The 24,462-nt window shown below is 38.5% G+C and overlaps 1 protein-coding gene across 1 annotated transcript; it reads right to left on the bottom strand.

Moving 5' to 3' along the window:
• Positions 1–380: 380 nt before the first annotated feature.
• Positions 381–22,448, bottom strand: ints11 (integrator complex subunit 11). The gene is made up of 17 exons (XM_085782933.1): positions 22,219–22,448; positions 21,243–21,340; positions 19,982–20,055; positions 16,936–17,164; positions 14,908–15,006; positions 14,782–14,816; positions 13,496–13,634; positions 12,598–12,662; positions 12,003–12,192; positions 10,940–11,023; positions 10,759–10,848; positions 9,422–9,584; positions 7,795–7,905; positions 7,301–7,362; positions 4,704–4,846; positions 3,517–3,646; positions 381–465 (listed from the first exon to the last, which is right to left on the bottom strand). The coding sequence occupies exons 1-17, from the start codon at positions 22,244–22,246 to the stop codon at positions 400–402; spliced, it is 1,806 nt and encodes a 601-aa protein (XP_085639059.1). The 5' UTR covers positions 22,247–22,448; the 3' UTR covers positions 381–399.
• Positions 22,449–24,462: the final 2,014 nt, after the last annotated feature.

Consider the following 24,462-nt stretch of genomic DNA (forward strand, 5'->3'; position numbering starts at 1 on the left):
CAACTTGTCCACCAGAGCGTTGTGGAGTTGTTGGATTGTGTATTTGATGAGTTTGATGAGGGAAACCAAGAAATCCCACAATGAGCCTCTGTAGCGTAGCTCTGAGCAGCTCGCTGCTCTGCTCCGCCATTCTAAAAATAGCTTGCACTGACAATTAAAGGTAACGAACCTACTGCTATGACTATAGAGATTATGGCAATGGGGACAATTTGCCAAAATGTTGAACTATCCCTTTAAGAATCAATATCGATAAATTCACACTGGATGAGTTGGAGATGTGGCGTTGGGAAGCAGGTTGTCGCCTCCAAATACTATAAATTCAGGATCCGATTGGATGGGAATGCTTGAATTCCTTTTCAAGTGCGTGTTTCCTTTTCTAAAAAATGTTCATTGTTATGTTCAGCACAGTCCAGAGGGAAGTCCTTTTTTCAGCAGGTTGGACAGGAAACTCCCCAGGTCCTCGTCCTGGTGAAGAGAAACCACAACGACTGTCATTAAGAAGAAGTGGGAGCAGGAGCAGCGTGTTTTTTTGTTTGTTTTTTTTTACTTTGAATCAGTAATATATATTATATTATTTAGTCTAAATAATAAGCCAAGGAGGAAAAAATAACTGGTATTTTATCAAAATATTAATTATATAGAGACCTACTATATTATATACAGCTCTGGGAAAAAAAAAAGTTTCTTAAAAGCATCTCTATATGTATGACAGTCATTCTTTTCTTTTCTTTTTAAAACACCAACACAAACACAACTCATTCTCCTTAATGAGACACTGATGAGGTCATCACCTGAACCACATCTGGTTTTATAGGAAGATTATAAAAACCACTGCTGGGATTAAACATTGACAATATCCCACAAAAACTGATTTATAAACTCTTCCTGGGTTAAAATATTCTTGCCTTGTTGTTTAGGAATAAATATGAACATGTTTTCTTTGCATTATTATTATTATTCAAGGTCTGAAAAGACTTGATATTTTTTGTTATGTTGACTAGTTTAGTCATTTTCAGCCAATAAAAGCTCTAAATGACTATATTTTTATTTCAATTTTGGGAGAAATGTTGTCGGTAGTTGATAGAATAAAACAAAAATTTATTTAATTTTACTCAAACATATACCTATAAATAGTAAAACCAGAGAAACTGATCATTTTGGGAGTGGTCTCTTAATTTTTTCCAGAGCTGTATAAATAAATAAATAAATAAATAAATAAAGATCTACTCTTATATATTTTATATTCTACGAACACAATCTGCGAGCAGATTCTCAGAAACGCATAACACGACCACTATATATTTATAACTACAATATAATATATTAAAGGAAATCCTGTATGTAACATGACAGAGATGCAGAAATGAACGTTTTCTCTTCGTTGCCACAGAAACCACCTCCATGACACAGCGGCTCGCTCTAGACACAGGTTTCCACTCCTTTCATATCATTTTACTTTCACAGCCCCCCCTCGTCTTGTCTCTTGGACTTTCCACCACCGACACTGACAGAGTTTTCACTTCTGCACACTGAGCAGACCTCAGACAGACCAGAGGCCACCAAAATAAAATAATAAATAAATAAAATAATGAATAAATAAACCACTCGTGCTCTGACCAACAGGATCTAAAACAGAAAGTATCTGTATCGTCTCTGTTTTGAACCTCAGTCGTCGGCCCTTGAAGGTGCAGAGATGTAAAAAAAGATTATGAACTATCAAATACATTAAATAAATTAAATAAATGAAGGTATTCAGAAACTGGATTTAACCTGGGTCAAGGAAGGAAGGAAGGATGGATGGAAGGAAGGACAAAGGGAAAGATGGGAGGGAACAGATTGGGTCAAAAAGGAAGGAAGAAGTAAGCACGAAGGGAAAGAAGGAAGGGAGGAAAAAAGGAAGGAAAGAAAGATGGAGGGAGGGAACAGATTGGATCAAAAGAGGAAGGAAGTAAGGAAGGAAGGAAGGAAGGAAGTAAGGAAGGAAGGAAGGAAGGAAGGAAGGAAGGAAGGAAGGAAGGAAGGAAGGAAGGAAGGAAGGAAGGAAGGAAAGAAGGAAGGGCTTGGACTTGGGACTTGGTCGTTATATCTGATATATAGAATATTTTACCATTTTCTATTTTCACCCCTTCTGTTCCATAAAAAACTTCTTTTTGGCTTTAGATTCATGTAGATCTCATTAAATACAGAGGTAATTGTGTTTGTATTCAAGTCTTTTGTGTTTGTATTTTGTTTATAATCGAAGTCTGAGCCTTTTATGAGTATGAGGGAAAAAAAAAACATGAACTGAGCTGATTGGAAGAAACTGGTCTCACAAAGAAGAGAGAGAAATGTTTTTGTGATTGATTTGATTGATTGAGAAAAAAGAAAACTGTTTCTACAAAACGCTATACTTAATAACCGATTCATTCTTTACAAATGATCTTATTGTTATTGAGTGTTTTCCAATAATTAGGTGAAATCAACTCCACCATCACAGCAAACCTGAGATAGGTTCCTGATAAGAAACTAAGTGTTAAATAATCTACCTCATTATTTTCTGTTTGATTACATTTGTCACACGTTTCATGTTGAGTCTGCTCAGTTTGTTTCCACTGCACCGACTGTTACGCAGTTATTTTAATCGATGATTGAACTTTTCCACCTCAGGAACACTTTCACTTTCACATTTTGCGTTTGCACATTTTTTGTTTTTTAAGCATAAATTGAAAATGTGTTCAAGGTTAAGTGAATGGAAATGCTTACTTGTGCAGTTTTTCCCTTTGCTTTTTATTACTTATAGCTCACATTTTATCCCATATTGCATGAAAAGCATCATTGTTAAAGGGATAGTTCACCCAAAATTGAAATTTCACTCATTATCTACTCACCCTCATGTGGACTAAGGGGCTGGGAGAAGTTTCAGAGTCCTCCATGGCTTCTCTGAGTTACAGGGGGTCTCGGCGTAGCAGTGCATGTCCATATAACGGTTGCAAATGGATATATGTAATGTCCGTCTTGTATTGAAGCCCCGAAATGCAAAATTGTCCCGAAAAAAATTAAATAAGTCTATAATTCAAGCTTGTTTTGTAGTGGCAGCTCCTCTTCCCGGTTCGTCCAACGAATTTTTTTCGGGACAATTTCGCATTTCGGGGCTTCAATACAAGACAGACATTACATACGAGCAGCATGGAGGTATTTGGATGTTTTTTGGTGTGTCTTTTTGTTACGAAGACAGTTGGTATCCATTTGCAACCGTTATATGGACATGCACTGCTATGCCGAGACCCCCTGTAACTCAGAGAAGGCACGGAGGACTCTGAAACTTCTCCCAGCCCTTAGTCCACATGAGGGTGAGTAGATAATGAGTGAAATTTCAATTTTGGGTGAACTATCCCTTTAATGTCTTCAACTGACCTTTTGTGATTTTTTTCTGCCTTGAAGCAAAAAACAATTTCCTCTTGTGGAACAATAAGTGAACTCTGAGCAGCTTCAGTGTCGCAGCAGGTAACAGACGATGAGATGAATAAGATGTTTTACCTGGTAGCTCCAGGAGAGCAGCAGCACCTTGGTGTTCGGCTCTTCAGCCGACGACGACACTTTGATGACGATGGACTCCACCATGACGGTGCCGTCGGGGAGATGCTGGATGGCGTAACCTTTCAACACGCTGAGGCAAAAAATAACAGATGTAAGTTAACGTTACATGTCACAAAATGCAGCAGATAATAAAGGTTTTTACAGTTCAATCTGATAGAAATTAAAGAGATAGTTCAACATTTTGGCAAACTGGCCCATTGCCATAATCCCTATAGTCATAGCAGTAGGTTTGTTACCTTTAATTCTCGGTGCAAGCTATTTTCAGAACGGCGGAGCAGAGCCGCGAGCTGCTCAGAGCTACGCTACGGAGGCTCATGGGATTTCTTGGTATCCTTCATCAAACTCATCAAATATACAATCCAACAACTCCACAACGCTCTGGTGGACAAGTTGTGACCTGCACATTCACCACGCTATGAGATAATAACACAACGTTACCAGACAGAGTTGTTTTAGAGGGAAATTCATGCAAAACCGCTGATGCACGTTGCTTTCAGGGACAGTTTTTCATCAAGCAGTCTCTGAATTTCCCTCTAAAACAACTCTGTCTGGTAACGTTCTGTTATTATCTCATAGCGTGGTGAATGTGCAGCTCACAACTTGTCGACTTGATGAGTTTGATGAGGGAAACCAAGAAATCCCATGAGCCTCCGTTCGTAGCGTAGCTCTGAGCAGCTTGCGGCTCTGCTCCGCCGTTCTAAAAATAGCTTGCACCGACAATTAAAGGTAACGAACCTACTGCTATGACTATAGGGATTATGGCAATGGGCCAATTTGACAAAATGTTGAACTATCCCTTTAAACATCTCTCTCATCATAATAACAGTCCTAAAATCACAGCTTTACAGCAACAATAAATATATAAATGTGTGTAAATTCTTAACTATACTACAAATCTAGCTGAAAAAAATGAAAGGAAACAACAAACTAAACCTCAGAGGTTTTTTTTTTCTGCAAACAAGCTCATGTGGTTGACAGGAGGAAGACTGATAAAGAGCATCATGTGGGTGAAATGCAAGATAATGCAGATGAGTGTTGAGATGCAGGGAGCCCAGTGACCCCTCCTCTTCCTCCTCCTCTTCCTCTTCCTCTTCCTCCTCCTCCTCCTCCTGCGGTGACACACTCACCTCTTGAGGTGTGTGTAGATGCGGTGCAGCGTGTCGGCGTCGCTGTGCGGGTCCTGCAGCTGCACGCGGCAGGTGAAGCGGAGCTGGTGCTCGTTGAGGCCGAGCTCCTTCAGGGCCTGCTCCGACGACACCAGCTTCAGACTCTGCACACGCAGGGAGAGAGAGGGAGAGACGGTGAGAGGGTGAATGAGCATCAATCAGTCTAAATAACTGCAGATCAACTAGCTAAGGTCACAAAAGAGCTTAAAATGTAAAATATATAAGCAGAAAATCAAATACAGTTTAAAAATGATTAGAAATACCGCATTTTAGAAGAAAAAAAAGGTAAGCTGCATGCTCACTAGTTGCTACTACACAACTCTATAGATGAATGGTATGATATCATTTACAATATTTATATTCTATCTATCTGGAAACAATGGAGTATATTTCAAATCAAATCAGCTTTATTTATATGGCACTTTTCATACATTGCAATAACACAAAGTGCCTCACAGAGGATAAAAACAAAACAAAACACCATGAAAACCCCAAACCTCCCACCCCCACAAATATACACACAGATACACACTTACATACACACTCACGCACATACATAGACATACGAACAGACATACATACCCACACACACAAACATACACCTACACTAGCTGTCGCTGATTTATATATTTATATTTCCCTAAAATGCCCTTCTTCTGTTTAAGTTTTTTCTCTTTCTATATCAAAATGTAATTATTTTATTATTTATTTTGTTGTATTATTATAACAGAAAGCACTACATGTTAAAGGATAATTTCTGTTTTTTACAACCTGGACCTTATTTCTAGCATAAAATACGATCATTTACTCACCCAGACAACTTTGGTGTCATTTGGAGTCGTTTTGAAGAAATTAGCCCCAGTGGAGCGGCGCGTATATCCGTATAATGCGAGAACACGGGGCACGCAATGCAGCCTCTAAATAACACATTATCCGCCGCAAAACTTGTTCATTTCGCCAATATTTTGTTATGATACACTAGTGCTATTCCCCTCCGAGCCCGTGGTGGCATGTTATCAACATCAGGGGTCTCTAGGTTGACCTACTGACCTCTGACCTGGATGATGTCATCTCTGAGCGCCGCCCGGCTCATTCTGATAATAATCATTCAGCTTCGGCATTCGGGTCCATTTTTATCTCAACTAGCCGGAGCTTTAGTGAGTCCAGGTTGAGGAGAGGAAGCCTGTGGAAGCTGAACTTCATCCAGCTGCTCATTTTGTTCTGACAAGTCAGAAACACGCAGAAACGAACCATAGTATTAGCGGTAGCAAGTGGTCGGAGATGACATCATCCAGATAAGAGGTTAGTAGTCAGCCTACAGGCGCAGCATGTTGATAACATGCCACCACGGGCTCGGAGGGGAATGGCACTAGTGTATCATAACAAAATATTGGCGAAATGAACGAGTTTTGCGGCAGATAATGTGTTATTTAGAGGCTGCATTGCGTGCCCCGTGCTCTCGCATTATACGGATATACACGGCGCTCCACTGGGGCTAATTTCGTCAAAACAACTCCAAATGACACCAAAGTTGTCTGGGTGAGTAAAATGATCTTATTTTATGCTAGAAATAAGGTCCAGGTTGTAAAAAACGGAAATTATCCTTTATTGTGTTTATTCTATAAAATGCATTGTAAAAAGGGGGAAAAATTAAATAAAAAATACATAAACAAATATTGAACACAGAAAAACCTTATTGTTGCTGCTTTTTAGCCTTTTAAGCTTTTGTATTTTTTGAGGGTGATTAAAGAAAGTGTTTTTATATCATATTCCTGATTTAGGCCTCTAGGGTCAGAGTCTGGACCACACCGACCATCAAAACACCTGCAAGCCTATTGGTGGCTTATGGTAACAGTTTATGACGATGTATTATTTAATTAGACGCACAGCTGACGGTTGTTTGACTTCATCCAAACATAAAACTACATCAACTAGAAACACAGTCATATACAGATATGCTTTTAAAAAAGCTCTAAAAGAACATTATTTAAAGAAGAGCTTTCACTTATTAAGAATAAGATGTTGTCCTTAATATAAAGATATGGGTTATACTGTATATTGTAGTCGATTATTAGTATATGGGTATTGTTCTATTATAAACACTCAGTCGAAGCTGTCTTGTCTTGTCAGTTTTAATAGTAGTCATTGTTTTGTCAGTCATGGTTTTGTTTAAAATGTATGTAATGTTGTTAGTGTGTATTGTTTCATGTCTATGTCTATATTGTCCAGTGTGAATGTGTATTCCTTTATTGTCTCCATGTAATATGTTATGACCCCAGGAAGAATAGCAGATCCTAAGCAGATGCTAATGGGGAACTTAATAAACATAAACATAAACTGTGACTGAGATATTCTTCTGCTCTAACACTGAAATGAAAGTAATGTGTCAAAATGACATTTGCACATGACAGCAACAATGTTCACTCATAAGTTACATGGATATTCTCCTTTTATCTTATAGTAAACTGCTTTAATGTAAAATCATACAGCGGTTGTAAGGCTGCTCTGTTGTTGCGTGTCGTCATTATGCGTCGTTGTGTTTGGCCGTGTGAACTCACGTTTTCTTTCATGATGAGGGTGCCGTGCATGGTGCGAGGCTTTTTAGGATCAGGCAGAGGCCCTTAAAGACAAGAACAGAAGAACGGTTCAATACGGATTTACATCAGGAATCCTGCACAAATCTGAAAAGAGCAGAAATAAAACAAACAAACTCGATAAACGGTTTGGAATAAGTATTAAAAAAAACAAAAAACAATCATTGTTCTTATCAGATTTACGTGACTTCTCCTACAACCTGACGAACGTGACATTTTTCAAGATGACAAACAATCTGGGTCACGATGATATTTAAGTGTCAGGGCAGGAGGACCAACGCCGCCGCACCAACAAACATCAATCACACTGATAACATCAAAATGCCAAGACAGAACAACAAATAACCGTGAGACTGAAACTGTGTGGGCAGGTTGAAGCTGCAGCGCCGTTGCAGGTGGCAGCAGCTGCTCCTCTGACGGTAAATGAGATTCTTTACATCGATAAAGTTTCAACTCACCACCGAGAGCCATCTCCCTCTTCAGCAGGTTGAGCGAGATGTCCACGGGAACGCTGGGGTTCGTCGTCACGGTCGCCGTCTCTCCATTGGCCGGCATGTAACAGTCTATACCTGCATTTTAAAAAAACAAAAACATTAAGAACGAGGATTAAAACTCACTCGTGTTCTACTAGTGCCATATAAATATATATATATATATACACACACTGCTGAAAAAAATAAAGGGAACACTTAAACAACACGTCTTAGATCTCAATTAATGAAATATTGCAGTTTAAAATCATTATTCAATATATAGTAGAGTGTGTTGAGAACAAAATAACATAAAAATGATCAGTGTAAATCAAAATTATCATCCAAGGTTGATTTCACACAGGTGTGATATACTTGGAGTTACAATGTGTTGTTTAAGTGTTCCCTTTATTATTTTTTTGAGCAGTGTATATATTAGGGATGTGCACGGTTACCCGAGTACTCGAGTACCCGAGTAAGAAATCTGCTACTCGGTTATGAATTATTACCTGGTTAACCTAGGATTTTTAAAAAAGTCATGTTAGAGCAACAGTCTAGTGTCGGATCAAACTACATTATCATGCCATGGTTCGGCTTTTTCGTAGCGTTAAACAGTTTCAGATCAAGCAACATTAATTTTTGCTGTGTAAAAGCATTTTTGGATCGAGCCTCGGACTTTCAAACCTTTTACAAGAATCTGTGGTGGATGACAGGTGTCATCAAGTCTGTTAGAAAATCTGCTTTCAGTTTACAAATATTCTGAAACCTTCCCAGTTATTTCTTGAGACGACGCAAGGCAGAGAGGAGCGGAGTCGCCAAAATGTAGTGTGGACTAATAAATAAGCACCACTAATGATTTAAAAAAAAAAAAAAGTTTTCTCCTGCGAGGCAGCTGCAGCATAAGCGCATCTATGCCGCGGCATAAAGATGCACACATGCCCCATGTGTGCATCTTACACTCCAATCTCTACTCTTATTATCCACCTGATATTGTGTCTGACGATGCTGCGTGTCAGTGATGTGGACTGTCTGACGGACAGAGCGCATTAATGCCCCGGCTGCGCTCTGTCTGTCAGACATGACATCATTCTATTTTTATTAAAGGGATAGTAGCATTTTTTTAAAGTGGGGTTGTATGATCTACAACCCCACCTAACCAACTGCTGATCGGTGGGCGCTAACCCTGGGCGGAGGGATACGTGAGTTGGTTAGGTCCAAATAAAAACTGTGTTTTTCCTGCACTTTGAAGGGCTGGAAAAAATTATATTATAGCGAACAATGGAACTGTGTATTTTTTTTCAGGTAAAACCTCTTTTAGGCCGTGAAAATAGGCCGTTTCTTTGGGTCTGTTCACAACACTGTATGTTGTAAATCTCTGGGCAGGGCTATTATGGGCTGGCGTTGCTAACGGGAGGAGTGCAGAGAGTCTTCTACTGCAATTAAAGTACTTAGGGGCTATTTGTAGATCATACAACCACACTTTAAAAAAAAAATGATACTATCCCTTTAAAGTATCGGTTACCCGGGTAAGACCAGGTGAGGTTACTCGGTTAGAAAATTATTCGAAATGCCCATCCCGTAATATACTATATACACAATACAGCGCTGCACTTACTGAACTCCTGCTCGATCTTTCCCTTGAGGAACTCCATCTTCACCGCCTCTCCGTGCACCAGCAGCATGTTCCGCGGCTCGGCCATACGGATGAGCTGCATGATGCCTTTAGCGTCTGCATGGGCGCTGAAGGACATGTACTCTACCTGCAGCTTCACATCCAGCTGTTCACAGACACACAATACAATACAGTAGATTAAAATAGATTACACTGAGATTTATTTATTTACTTATTTGTCATTGTGCATTACCAAAATAGTTTTGGAGCAAAACGTCCAGATGTCTGAAAAAAAAAAAGTGCTTCGACCACTATACAATATAATCATATACATACAGTATAATAGTAAAAGATAAAGTATAAAATAAATGCAGATGGAATCACAGGTGATATATAATATTTGCATTCATACATAAAAAGTGACTGCAGGGTTAAGGTTGTAGGAGCCTAAATGCAATTTCAGGTAATTAATATTTGGAAATTATGTTAAAAGGTGATTTTTGTTCATTCTGATGACAGAAAACGGCTATTTACATTATTTACAAATTTATTTTAAAAAGTAATAAGTAGATAGTTTAATTTATTGCACTTAAAATGTGTGTGATGCTGTTTTCATCGTCTTACAACAAAGGAGAGCGAGCGGCTGCAAGACGGCTGCGATGGAGAGCGTGTGTTCTCGTGTGTCACTTTTTACAAGTGGGTCAAATCGAAAAAGACTTGTGTTACTCTCTGGGTCTTATCATTGTGACTTTATCACTCTGCTGTGTCGTGTCCTTGTCTGTTCTGTTCCTTTTATGTTTGAACCAGTCATTTGAGAGTAAAACTTTGTTGAATTGGACCGATCCTTCCCAATCTGATCTTACGACCTGTTGTTTTTTGCCTAACCTTTTTTTTTTTTGCCCCCCAAGTTTTCTTTTCTTTTTTTTTTGGCTGGCCCTAATACTCCTTCGTAAATGATCTTAAAGGTATTTTTGTAAAAACTAAACCAGAGGTCGGCAACCTGCAGCTCTTTCATCCCTCTGCTGTGGTTCCTGTGGTTTACAGAGCTCATTTTGGAAAAAGAAAATAATGTGAATAAAAAATGGCCTGTTTTTCATTGTAATTGTTCTATCTTTGGAGATTGAGTTGCTCTTGTGAAACTTGTTTTTAATACTTTGTCAATCAAAATATGCGTCACGTCAGGTTTTTTTCCACCAGAAATCACATTAACCAGGTCAGAGAAATAATTTGATGAGTTAACAGGCCATTATATATTAGAAAATATATATTTCTATTATCGAACCCTGAGCTGATGTTGTGTTTCATATTCAGGTTAATGGACGAACTAAACAAAGACTTACCGTTGCTCGTCCTTCCATCTCCAGTTTCCTCTGTCCGTTTAGGATCTTATGTCCGATTGTTCCTTGTACACAATACCCAGGCATGATCACCTGAGATATATATAAAAAAAAAAAAAACAATAATTCGTTGTGTATGATGTGTTATTTTCAGGAACACATCACATTCATTCATGAGACTCACCATGTTCTTCTCATTTCCAGCCCATTTCTTGAAGATCTGCAAAGACTGACCAGCATGCAGCATCCCTGGTGTGGCAAACACTACCTGCAAATATACATATTATTACTGTATTTATAATCTTTTTAAAGGGATACACCAACATTTTTTTTTTTCGTGTCTTGCCTCACTCCCGAGTCCATGACCAGCAGATAGACACCATCCTTTCGACTGTGCGTGCAGTAACAAGGGAGATAGAGCCGTATCGCCCGTAATTAGCTTAGCTCAAACGCTGGAAATATATAGGTAGTGTTAGCCTGCCTCCACCTAAAGTTGCTAATTAGCTTAGCTCAAACACTGGAAGTGTATAGGTAGTGATAGCCTCCCTCCACCTAAAGTCATCAGAGCTACTCTTCAGCAACTCTAAACGGAAACCGGCGGGCCGATCTTCGTCTCAGAGCTGACAAAACTCTCCGGTAAGGCATCTTGAGCGGTCAAATGCCGGTAACGGGACGAGATCGGTCAAAACGGAGGGTTCAAGCAAAGACGCTTTATTTTGGTTCAAGCTAGCTACATCGAGGGTAGGTTAGCTTCCTATTTCAAAGTAAAAGCACAAATTCTATCGTCATGGTTTTCTGTATGTAAAGGGCAACGGGTGTTTTATTTTGTGAAAGTAACCGGAAGTGCGTTGGTCACAACGGCTAGCTTGAGTAGCACAGAATTCGTCCGAACAAAACTGTAAACAGCTGGTATTTAGACAAATTAACGACACACTGCTGATCTAAACGGCTACTTTCTCGCCTAAAAATGTTTGAAATGTGGATAAAGTGATATATTTACAGAGTTTCGGCTCGGGTAGGAGGCAGGCTAACACTACCTATACACTTCCAGTGTTTGAGCTAAGCTAATTACGGGCGATACGGCTCTATCTCCCTTATTACTGCACGCACAGTCGAAAGGATGGTGTCTATCTGCTGGTCATGGACTCGGGAGTGAGGCAAGACACGAAAAAAAAAATGTTGGCGTATCCCTTTAAATACTCTGACACTTTAAAGCAAAAGAAACAAAAACAAACCCTAACTCTCACCATGGGTCCAGGATTATCCGCGTAGGAGCGATCGAAAGCCTTGATGTGCTTAAATTCAAACATGTTTCTCTGTACGAAGGTTTTTCGGATCTTCTGATTGGTCCACGTGATGAACAGCTTGTAGTAATGATTTGCTTTCTCCGTCAGCCCGGTGGAGAAGTAGATGGGCGCCTTTAGGTTCATCCTCTCCCTGTGCGGTGGGGAGAGGAGGTAATTAGAGTGTCTGGTGGTGTCCAATATAAAAAAAAAAGTTCACATACCACCATTAAGTCTAACAAGCTTAACAAAATGAATACAGCTATTTTAGGGAGCAGCTATTTATCATCTGGACAACTGACGGCCTTTGTGTATAATAATCATGTGCAATTACTCCTGATTGAAAGGACTTTTTATTCAATTTAACAATTAACCAACCAGGAAAAAAAACAAAGGCTTTTTATCTGACATTGGTCCAGTGAGCAGAGCAGCCTGTGATTATCGGCACATCACTGTCTGTCGCTGCTCTGACAGATTTGCTTTTGCTTTTGTGGATGTGGAATAAAATATAGGAAGCTGTTTTTATTTTAAACTTTTTTTTAAACAAGAGCAACCTTACCAAAATGTTTCCAACAGGATGCAGAGCTCTTGTGCTCGTCCGAGGGCAAACACAGGAATCAGAACCTGGGAAGAACAATGGGAAAATTAAAATATTTAATTAGTAAATTAATACCATATTGCATAATACTTGGTATGATCAAGCTCTATTGCAAAAACTCAAAATCTTTCCAAGAATATTTGTCCTTTTTCTTGTCAAAATGTCTAATTTCTAGTCAAAACTAATCTCTTTCCACTTAAAATAAGACTCATCACCTAAAAATCTATGTTTTTAGATCATTTTCACTTGTTTCAAACTACTTTTCACTTTAAATAAGTAGAAAAATCTGCCAGTCAAAGCAAGTTTTTTGTGCTTGTAATAAGGAAGAAAAACTTGCTCCACTGTCAGATTTTTCTACTTATTTCAAGTGAAAATCTGCTTGAAAGAAGTAAAAATTATCTAAAAACAAGCTGCTTTTTAATGTAATGAGTCTTATTTTAAGTATAATGAGGTTTGTTTTGACTAGAAATAAGACAAATATTCTTGGTAAGATTTTGAGTTTTTGCAGTGTAGCTGCACTACTGTTTTTATTTGTGCCAGTTTTTAGTTGGATTTTTATTTCTTACCTCGCGGGCTAGTGCAATTTTATGTAACTTTCATTTTATTTTTCATATTTTTAGCCTATTATCACAAAGTTGAATGTCACTGTCCATGTTTTTAACCTTCATTTGACTTCATATGTCTCTGCTGCATGTCTTTATTTTATTCTATGCTGACAGCTTTGTTGTACTTACCCAAGACAAGTTTCCCTTCTGGGGCAAAAAAGTCTATTTGAATTGAATGATGATAATAAAAAAAAAACACACACACACAATATAAAACAACCCAAATGTAAAGTATTAAAACAAACAGGCTTTACCTTTCCTCCTCTCTCTATGCTTTCATGCACCTTCTTCAGGAAGTCTCTCTCTCTGCAGCGCTTCGAGTCTCGGATGGTGGTGGCGTACGTGGACTCTGAGATGAGGATGTCTGGACGGCACTTATCGATCCACGCAGCTCTGCAGATATAAAACACCAGGATGAAACAACTCTGCACAGATAGATAGTGGGTTAAAGGAATAGTTCACCAAAAAAATGAAATTCAGTCATTAGTGATTCCCCCTCATGCTGATGAATACTCCGGTGCATCTGGAGACCCGGGAGGCCGGTTCGTAGTCCAACCAAAACTTTACATGAGAGTAATAGGGCCCGACACAAAAACGTCTATAAAACTACACAAAAACCATTTAATATTCCTCCACACTGCTCGTCCACTGCAATCCAAGTGTCCTGAAGGGAGATGGTCCAGAGTTCACTGGAAACAACATCATTTAGGACATTTTTACAGTCTAAACAGTCCTGTATTGGATTTGCCTGGTGCACGCACACGGACGTGACCGGACTTGCCTCGATGACGTAGTTTCCAGTAAACTCTGGACTATTTCCCTTCAGGACACTTGGATTGCAGTGGACGAGCAGTGTGGAGGAATATTAAATGGTTTTTCGGGTCCTATTACTCTCATATAAAGTTTTGGTTGGACTAGGAACGGGCCTCCCGGGTCTCCAGATGCACTTTGAGGAATAAAAAACTACTCCAGAGTATTCATCAGCAAGAGGGGGAGATAATTATAGAGCTGGGAATCTTTTACTATCTCACGATTCGATTCAATTCAGATTTTTGTGGCTACGATTCGATTCAAAATCGATTTTCGATTCAAAACGATTTGATTCCTAATGATTTCTGCTTCAGTCTGTCGGTGTGAAAGGATCCTCATGATCTACTCCAGTCTGCTTTGCAAGACAGAATGACAAGTGTCTTTTTCACGTTTAGTGAGTTTTAAACATTTATCCATGCTTAGATGGAATTGTTGAAACTGTTGCATAAAAGCAATATCACATATTGCTTAAGTAACAAAATTAAAAGTGCCTCTTTATTTAAAAAAAAATAGTGCAGTTAAACATGCTGCCTTTTAAATTCTAAGGAAATGGATTTTCCTTAGAATTTATTTCATTTTTTTATTTTTTAAAACCGATTCTGAATCGTATTAAATGAGAATTGCGATTCTTATGTGAATCGATTTCTTGGCACACCCCTAGACAATAATGACTGAATTTCATTTTTTGGTGAACTACAGTATTCCTTTAAATACAGCAAATGTCACTTACCCCAAATGTCTGTCAGGTGTCATGTTGTAGTCTCCCTAACATTAGAAAACAAGATAAAGACATTACTCTGAGGTTGTGGCGCTCTCATTCACCGACACTAACACAGTGCAGATTGTTTCCACTCACCGTGTAGACGACCGACTCTGATCCCACTTTGATGTGAACCATGGCGGCTCCGAGGACGTGGCCGGCGTAGTACGCCTTGATCTCCAGCTCATCGTCCACCTGCCAGCAGCAGCACAACACAAACACAAACAGCACGATGTGTCATCAAAAGAGACACACGCGCTTTTTCACTACTCCAGAAATACAGTCTAAATGATATAGACTGCTGGAGAAACTGTGGCGAGCACCATGCAAACCACTCACACATTTTCTATTTCTGCACATCACTAAAACCATTCTGGAAAAAAAATTATAGAATCTATTTTTTTCGATTTTTCCAATTTAAACCGCAATGCATTGTTTTAGGAGTAACACCAGCTGAACTCACATCAGAAAAAGACAAATACTCAGAATAGCAGCTCTGAAGCAAATAACAAGAAATTGGCAAAAAAAAATTAATCTCACCTTCTTTTAATAATAGGAAATCAAATGTAAATAAATAATATTTTGGAAATGGAAAAAATTACATATAGAATCAGAAATCGAGAACCAGAATGTCTGAAAAAATGGAGGAAGTGGATTGATTATATACAGCAGTGTTTCCTCCAGGATTTTTTTAAAGAGTGGCGGCGAGGGTGGTCTGATCGACGACGACGACGACGACGACGGGGGGGGGGGGTGCGCGAGACCGGATCGTCGACTAGTCGCTGATGACATCATTCATATTTTTCCCATCATAACTAAAATCCCAGGAGGAGGGAAATGCTCTGCAACAATCTGTATTCACTGACTGACAGCTCACGCACAGAAATTAGTACAGAACAGCAGCTTTATAAACAACAAGCTGTAAATCAGTTTGTTTTTTTGTAACATAGCTACACTCCTATACAGGTGCAAAAGAAAATACTGTAGCTACTGTTCATTAAACAATTAGGGAGGAAAACGACACACAGGCCTCGTCACCATCACAGTCCTGCTCAGTCACAGTTTCACTCACAGTTTTTGTTTTTCCTGGTTGGTTGTTGCTGTTGTTGTTGTGCGCGACGTAAAGCTGTCGATATGAGCGGAGTTTTTTTTTTTTTTAATTGCCGGCAGCCCGGACACACTGCCCGCGGAAGCGCAGCGCCTCACAGGCAGCTGCTTCTCTCTCCGCGCCGGTCAAACATCGACCCGTCTGTAGCTACTCAGTTTTCCACAGACACACACAGGTCTGTCTCTAGCGCTGTATGTAGCCTATGGATGTGTCTTGTGTGCAGATGCAACTGACAAATATTTATAGACGGACAAGCAAACTTAATCATCATTTATTTTATTTTGAAAATTGACCGGATTCTCTCGCCTTTTCTGTGCCCGACTTCCTGTCTGGTACGATCTGGTTCTATCCAGCTTGACGGCGCTCGTATTTTTTTCATTCAGCGCACTCAGCTGTTGTTTCAAGCCGCTACTCTTGTAGCCTACTGTTACATGATCAGCGACTAGTCGACGTCAAGCTCAAAACGTCATTGTGGAGCAGGGGACTAGTCTGTGCAACCCCTAGTGGAAACCCTGCTTTACATTGTTTTAACATAAAACTATTTTTTTTATTTTTTTTTTTTAAATCATCATTCTGAAGGTGTGGCGGCTTTTATTTTGCCGTGGCGGTGCGCCACGATCAATTACATGTAGCGGAAACCCTGTACAGTAAATAAATAAAACTGAAGAGTCCAGCTCTGAAGAAATGTTTACTAGATCTCCGAAGAGAATATATATGTACATATGTATAAATACATATATTATTTGTTTTATCTTGTGCTTTTTTTTTTCTTTTTACTGTCTTTGTCCCACCTCTTTTTTCCCCTTGTATTATTATTCCATTTTATTCTTTTCTTTCTCTCTTTTCTTTTACCATGAACTTCTTTTTCATTACAAACTGCATAAATTTTGTAGGAATGCTCCAATGGCTAAAAAGATGTGTAACGGAACGTGAACTAACGACTTGTGCAATCCTGCAATAAAGTATTAAAAAAAAAGAAAAAAAGAGACACGACGAGACAACAACGAGCGCCGCACCTGCACGGTCTGGTGGAGGTTCAGAGGAACGACTTTCTTCATGCAGTCCTTGATCATCTGCGAGGTGAAGAAGTTGGTTTCTCCCTTCTTGTCGACCGTGATCTTCCTGAAGTCCTCCAGCAGGATGGGGCAGATGGCCTTGGTGGGATGCGTCATGTAGATCGGTCCGTCGTAGCCGACCATCTCGCTGAAGTACGGCAGAGCGCCGCAGTGGTCCAGGTGGAAGTGGCTGAGGAAGAAACAGGTGTTGATATTAGGGCTGTGCTGAAAAAATCGATTCACGTAAGAATCGCAATTCTCATTTAATACGATTCAGAATCGATATAAAATGTCCCAAAATCGATTTAAAGGCTGTCGGCCTCCGTCTCCTTAGAATTTAAAAGGCAGCATGTTTAACTGTGCTATTTCTTTTAATAAAGAGGCACTTTTAATTGTGTTACTTAAGCAATATGTGATATTGCTTTTATGCAACAGTTTCAACAATTCCATCTAAACATGGATAAATGTTTAAAACTCACAAAACGTGAAAAAGACACTTGTCATTCTGTCTTGCAAAGCAGACTGGAGTAGATCATGAGGATCCTTTGCACCGATAGACTGAAGCAGAAATCATTAGGAATCAAATCGTTTTGAATCGAAAATCGATTTTGAATCGAATCGTAGCCCCAGGAATCAGAATCGAATCGAATCGAATCAAGAGATAGTAAAAGATTCCCACCCCTAGTTGATATGTAAAAAAAAAAACAAAGGCTTGTTTTCTTTCTTTTACATGAACACGACCAGTCAAAGGTTTGGACACACCGTCTCATTCAATGGTCTTTCTTTATCTTTATGACTTTCTACATTGTAGATTCAAACTGAAGACAACAAAACTATGAAGGAGCACAAAAGGAGTTATGTAGTAAACACAAAAGTATTAAAGGGATAGTTCAACATTTTGGCATTTTTCTAACCCTACAGTCATAGCAGTAGGTTCGTTACCTTTAATTGTCGGTTCAAGCTATTTTAAATGCACCGACTAGGTAAATACAGAGACTGCTTGATGAAAAACTGTCCCTGAAGGCAACGTGCATCAGTGGTTTTGCATTATTTTCCCTCTAAAACAACTCTGTCTGGTAACGTTGTGTTATTATCTCATAGCGTGGTGAATGTGCAGGTCACAACTTGTCCACCAGAGCGTTGTGGAGTTGTTGGATTGTGTATTTGATGAGTTTGATGAGGGAAACCAAGAAATCCCATGAGCCTCCGTAGCGTAGCTCTGAGCAGCTCGCTGCTCTGCTCCACCGTTCTAAAAATAGCTTGCACCGACAATTAAAGGTAACGAACCGACTGCTATGACTATAGGGATTATGGCAATGGGCCAATTTGACAAAATGTTGAACTATCCCTTTAAACAAAGCAGTATATGTTTTATTATTTTGGATTTTTCGAAGTCTCCACTCTCCACCTTTTGCTTTGATGGCAGCTTTTCTCAGACTTTAGATTCAGTCCTCAGCTTCATGAGGTCGTCACCTGTTTCTGTTTCCCAACAGTGTTGAAGGAGTTCCCAGAGGAGCTGAGACCTTGTTGCTGTTTTACCTTCACTCAGCTGGGTTTAGGTCAGGTGACAACAGATAATACTTTGGTTTTAATTAGGGTTAGGGGAACTAAGCTGCCAGGACACTATTGTATTCCTAGGTATTCTTTTTTCTTACTTCTGAGGAAATCCTACTTCCCATGGGTGAAAATTCACCAAACTTTGCACAAAGGTCCAGTCCCATGCCAGATTACCTGATCTGTAAACTACAGCAAGCGTCTAAATTTCAAAACTTTGAAAATTCATATTAACAAATCAACCATACGTGCTACAACTTTGCAACTTTGGCCAAAATGTAGCTCAGAACTTATTGCCAGTTAAAAAATGTGTATTGTCCAGAACCCTGTGTGACTTTGCCACTGGACAGATCCAAGAGATCTTTATGTGCCCAGTTGAGGGCTGGATTCTCCCTCTGGCAGTAGAAGTTGGTAGGTTTAACTCGGTACCTGAGGATGAAAGACTATGCACATTATGTAATCTAAATGTAATTGAGGATGAACTGCATTTTGTATTTCATTGCCCGTTATATGACGAAGCCAGGCAGTTTTTGTTTCAGAAAATGCAAAATGTGAAGCCCGAGTTGTTTTGGGTTGATGATGAGGTAAAGTTGGAATGGTTCTTCAGAAAAAAAAAGTCTTTACTGTAGCTACTTTCATAAAAAGTGCCTGGACACTAAGAAAAAGTGAATTATTTATGTGAATTCCATGTGGTTTTTGTTTTGTCTGTACTCTGATGATTTTGTTTGTTGTCTACATATGAAATGTGTCTTGTAAGCCCTTATAGACTGGGCGCCTTAATTAGTGCATGACACTTAAATAAATATAAATTCATTCATTCATTTTGTAGCCCCAATACTGTAGAAACCTTTGTACACTTCACACTTAAACATCAGTTATTCACTTATGGAGCAATAAATCAATCATTGTTAAAAACAAATTACTAACATCTCAGTGTTGTCTAGATGCAATATGTGTATTTTCAGATTTTTGTCTTGATGACTGATTTTCTTTCTTCTTTTTTTTTCAGTGGTTTGAAATCTGCCTTTACATGCACAGGCAGCTGCTGCTGTCACGTGATTGGCTTAGTCAGTTAGTGAAGCCTCACGTGAACTGTCACTAGCCAGTTAGCTAAGTGAGATAGAAGATGGGCTTAGGTGTCAGAGGTTGTGAGTTCAAGCCTCAACTGTCTTGTCTTCTTATTCTCCTGTTTGTTGCTCAGAATTGACTAAATTTGCCAAAAAATACCAAACCAATCACTGCGCAGCAACTATAATTAACACTTTTGTGTTTACTATCTAACTCCATTTGTGTTCCTTCATAGTTTTGATGTCTTAAGTATGAGTCTACATGTAGAAAGTGATAAAGATAAAGAAAGACCACTGAATGAGAGAGAGTGTCCAAACTTTTGACTGGTGGTGTATGAATGAAAACAGGAATGACACATTACAGTGAAACTACACAGACAACAAACCTGATGATGACACAGTCCAAAAAGTCCGTCAGGCGTCCGTTCTGCGTTATGTAGGAAAAATCTGGGAATCGTCTCTGGAATCACAATAGAAACTTTTATTTAGTTTGGATCACACTGTAAATGATATTCATCACAAAGTCCAAAACATGAGACACAAACATATTTAACGGCATCTCATGTCATGCTTGAATATTGTGTATTTTGTTCTGACTGTCTTCCTCTTTTTTGTGTGTTATTATAGGCGCTTCAATCTAACCTGTTACTGTTGATCATTTGGCATCAGTACAGTCAGTAACAATGTTGACTTGTCTTGTCTGTTTCCGTGTTGTGATTGTAAATGTTATGTGGGTTAATGACTTGATGCAAACCAATGTCAAGTGGTGTAACCAGTATTCTTTCATAAAACTGTGACTATTGTATGTAAAGGAAAATAAATGTGGACTCAAATGTGGAATAAATATAATTCACTTTTGCAATGCAACACTATGTTTCTTGACAAATTTGACATCATTTGTCAAATTATTTAGAAGAAAAGAGGTGTTTTTAGGATCAGTCCTGTTCAGTGTTGTCAAAATGCATTAAATTGAATGAATGAATGAATGAATGAATGAATTGTCCAAATGGTTGCTGAATTAATATTGTAAAAGTGGATGTGAGGAAATAATAATAAAAAAAGAAATTGAAAAAAGAAATGCATTAAATTTAAATATAGAAACACAGCAAAAGAAATCTATTTCAAATTAATGTTTTCAGAAGAAAATATATTTTTTTAAAGTACACTTAAGTCCACTGTAGGTGGATCAAATGTTGAATATTGATTGTTTTTTTTGTGGTTACACCATTTGACATTTTCAGGGGCATTCAGTCTTACCAATTACCATTGTTAAAAAATGGTTCAAATCTCATTTCAAATGACATGAAACCCACTACAAATTGTACATTGGAACAAATCTGATGCTTTTAAAAAAACATTTTCTTTAAGGATATTTTTGAATTGCTCATCTTGCTCACCTTTATTTGTTTCTGACCCATATACTGTTTTTAAATGTAGAATAGGAAGACTACATAAACACAGACATATCAAACTTTAAAGTGGATGAAATTGGGATTACATGAGATTTTAATGTCACCATGGTCCAGACTGGTTGAGGTGGTGGTGTAATGGTGAAAGAGGAACACTGAAGCCTGAATATCTTAAATTACTCTCCATATCATCCAGTTGTTATCTTTCCTTTGGTAAAATCAAATCTGCTCTACTTACATCATCGTTGTATCCCATGTGCATCCCACAGTCCAACATTATGTTTTTCCCTCCGATGGAGACGAGGATGCAGCTGCGGCCGACATCCTGTCCAGCACCTTGGAGAGGGAAAGACATGCCACATTACATGAACAATGACATACTCAAAGATAAACAGTTCTTTTTCATACATATAAATTAAATTCACACCTCCTTAGATAATTCAAACAGAAAAATTATTGTGGTAGTGCATCGCTTATCACATATAAAAATAAACATAAGACAGATCTTAGATGAAAACAGAGAGAAAAAAAGGAGAATAAAAGAACAATTAAAAGAAATGTGTACAATTTATCTGCATGGGGATTATTAATTTGTTTCAAACATTTTTGTAACAAGGATATTTCATTTTTAAGTGCAAGCCATGAAGGTGGGGATTTGGCATATCTACACTTGTGTATGTAATATTTAGTGATGATAATGAGGTTATTCACCAAAAGAAAATCGACTTTTTTTTTGTCTTAGAGGATTACACCTATTTGAATGTTTTGAAAGGACCAGAAATCAATATTTATGGAACTGATTGATATTAAGTCGTGGAGAGATTTAGATTTATTTATTTTTTACAAATTTTCTCACATTCAAAACAAAAGAAAACAGGTGTTCTGTTGTTTCCAGATTCGTTTTTACAAATATAACAATTGTCTACAACAAATTGAAATCTTATTTCTAAATATTCATTTGAGGGATAGACAAACTGGATTTAGACACCTCAAAACCCACATAACAACAACAAAAACACCGATTTATACCACTCGTTTATATATTAAAGTCCGTATTTGTAAAGGCCATGTTTGCACCACCATTATAAAACACACAAGTCAATACTTTGTTAGGTTTAAAGTGGTCTAATTAAAGCTAAACTGCTGATGGGGCTAAGTTAGAATAACAACACATGCTAACTGACTAACTAACTAGCTGCTGTAACGTTACTCACCCAGTGGCGTTACTTTTATTTCGGGCATGTTTTCTGTTTTCTCGTGAGTGCAGCCGCTTCTTTTCTTTTTTACATAGTAGGCGACACTCCGATAAACCGATTCCTTTCTGTGAATAAGCCCTTATCTGCGTGGTTTTACTGTCGGACTTGTGTTCACTTGTGCACAATAATAACAAACATGCAGCGATGTTGAGCTAGCCGCCATTGACTGGACCACTTCCGGTTAGCCCGTTCTTCTCCTTCTTCGCCGCCATTTTTTTAATCTTTCAGGTGCAACACCGCCACCTGGAGTATTGGAGTGGTAATGTTCATTTTCAAAATTAAGTTTTTATTTACCTTTAGTGGCTTTAGTGGCTGTTATGTGGCTTTACGGTTTCCAATCGCATTATCTGGGTGTTTTAGTCGGATTTGGAGAAGTATGGTATATAGCTATATAAGATAGATAGATAGATAGATAGATAGATAGATAGATAGATAGATAGATAGATAGATAGATAGATAGATAGATAGATAGATATTACTTTATTTAACCTCCAAGGGGAAATTTAAAATGTCACCAGCAGCAGCCAAGGGATAAATACATGACGACAAGAAGAACACAAATCACAGAAACACACACACACACACACACACGCACACACACACACACAAAACCAGAAATACCTAAAATGCATAAAAACACATGGTGTATACAACACAATAAATAAGTATATCTAAAAAAGTGCCAAGGTAAAAAAGTTAAAGTGCATGAGTGGGTCAGAATGTGAGGTGAGTTGTACAGCTGTATGGCGGTGGGTAAGAAAGATACATATGTATATTTTTTTTTCAAATGAAGTATCTTCAAAAGTGTATGTTATAATACAAAGATAGAAAATGTTGAACTATATCTTCCAAGACAAAGGAAAAACAGAATACAACAAAAAAGAAAAGAAAACAACAATGTGAGGGTCTTATTCAGGAAGGGTAAACAAGTCCAGTAAAGAAAAGAATCTCTGGGCATCCTTGTAATACACAGATTTTTTTTTTTTTGTACAGCCAAATTGAGGTATAGCAGCTCTTGATGCAGTGCAATTTAAAGTGTAAAGTAAAATGTATAAGTTATAAACAAAGCAACCAAGAAAGACAAGTAAACTAAAAACAGAAGAAAAAACAAACTGTGCAGAGTAAAACGCTTTCTTTTGTCATTTTAAAGCAGAAGTAAGCGATCCAGTGATTTTGGCTAACTTCCTGTCAGCAGATGGAGTTAGCAGTCCCCACCAAGGGGCAGTTGTCGGTCTGAGAAGTGAAGCTCACTTCCGCGTTCAAAAAACTGCAATCCCCTCGGCTTCCTCTGGGGGCTGGCTCCAGAAGGGAGCAACTCCAATCGAGCCCCATGTTAAAATAGCCGATTTTACAGCTTTAAAAAACATATTTACAGCCTGGTACATTTTATTTTTTTAGTCTCAACCGATAGTTTCTACCCCCGCACACGCTCTGAGGGGGGTGAATTTTTTTTTAACTCTACCGTTTTACTATTATTAGGTTTAAAGTTCTGGCCAATTAGGGCGCGGAAACGTTGAGTGACAGGTCAGGAGACCGCTGCTTCGAGGCCAGTGGGCGGGCCCCCGGCCGGCTAACGGCCGCACCTCTCCAAATATGGAAAGTAGAATCCAACATGGCGCGGTTCAAACCCCCGTAGTAGCGGCACAAAACAGACTCCCCCAAACCAATGGGTGACGTCACGGGTGCTACGTCCATTCTTTTTACAGTCTATGGTCCCCGCCCTCGTCCTTACGTCACCACATTCATGCGCATCCCTTGGCTGCACACACAGAGAGGACCGCCCCTTCATGCCGTTCTCTCTCCTCATTGGATAAAGGTTGTAGGATACAAGGAAAGTTTTCTCCTCGGCTTACAGCAGAGCAGAGTGACTGACAGACCCGTGTTTCAGACCAAACACTCTATAGAAGTGATTGCTGTCGGAAGATATAACTATTTAAGACTTATATTAACACAAATATTCCCCTTACTTCTGCTTTAAATAACACCATCCTGGTCTTCTCCATAAAGAAATATGACTTCTTTTTTTTTTTTTTTAAACTTTATTAACACTTATGTACAGAACAATACTGTTGTGCCAGGGGAAAATAAAAAAATATATATACAAAGAGTTTGTAATTACCATATAAAAAAATAATATATATATATATAAACATTGAAGTAAAGAAGATCATATTCATTAAATAAATATTTATCCAAATAATT

This window comes from Trachurus japonicus, chromosome 7, assembly GCF_045865225.1.
Source record: "Trachurus japonicus isolate A0001 chromosome 7, Traja_1.0".
NCBI classification, from domain to species: domain Eukaryota; kingdom Metazoa; phylum Chordata; class Actinopteri; order Carangiformes; family Carangidae; genus Trachurus; species Trachurus japonicus.

Coding starts and splice junctions, on each gene's coding strand:
- ints11 (XM_085782933.1), bottom strand. CDS start 22,246: ATGCCCGAAATAAAAGTAACGCCACTGG. Junction 21,341..22,218: donor AATAAAAGTAACGCCACTGG/GTGAGTAACGTT, acceptor TCCCTCTCCAAG/GTGCTGGACAGGATGTCGGC. Junction 20,056..21,242: donor ACATGGGATACAACGATGAT/GTAAGTAGAGCA, acceptor TTGTGATTCCAG/AGACGATTCCCAGATTTTTC.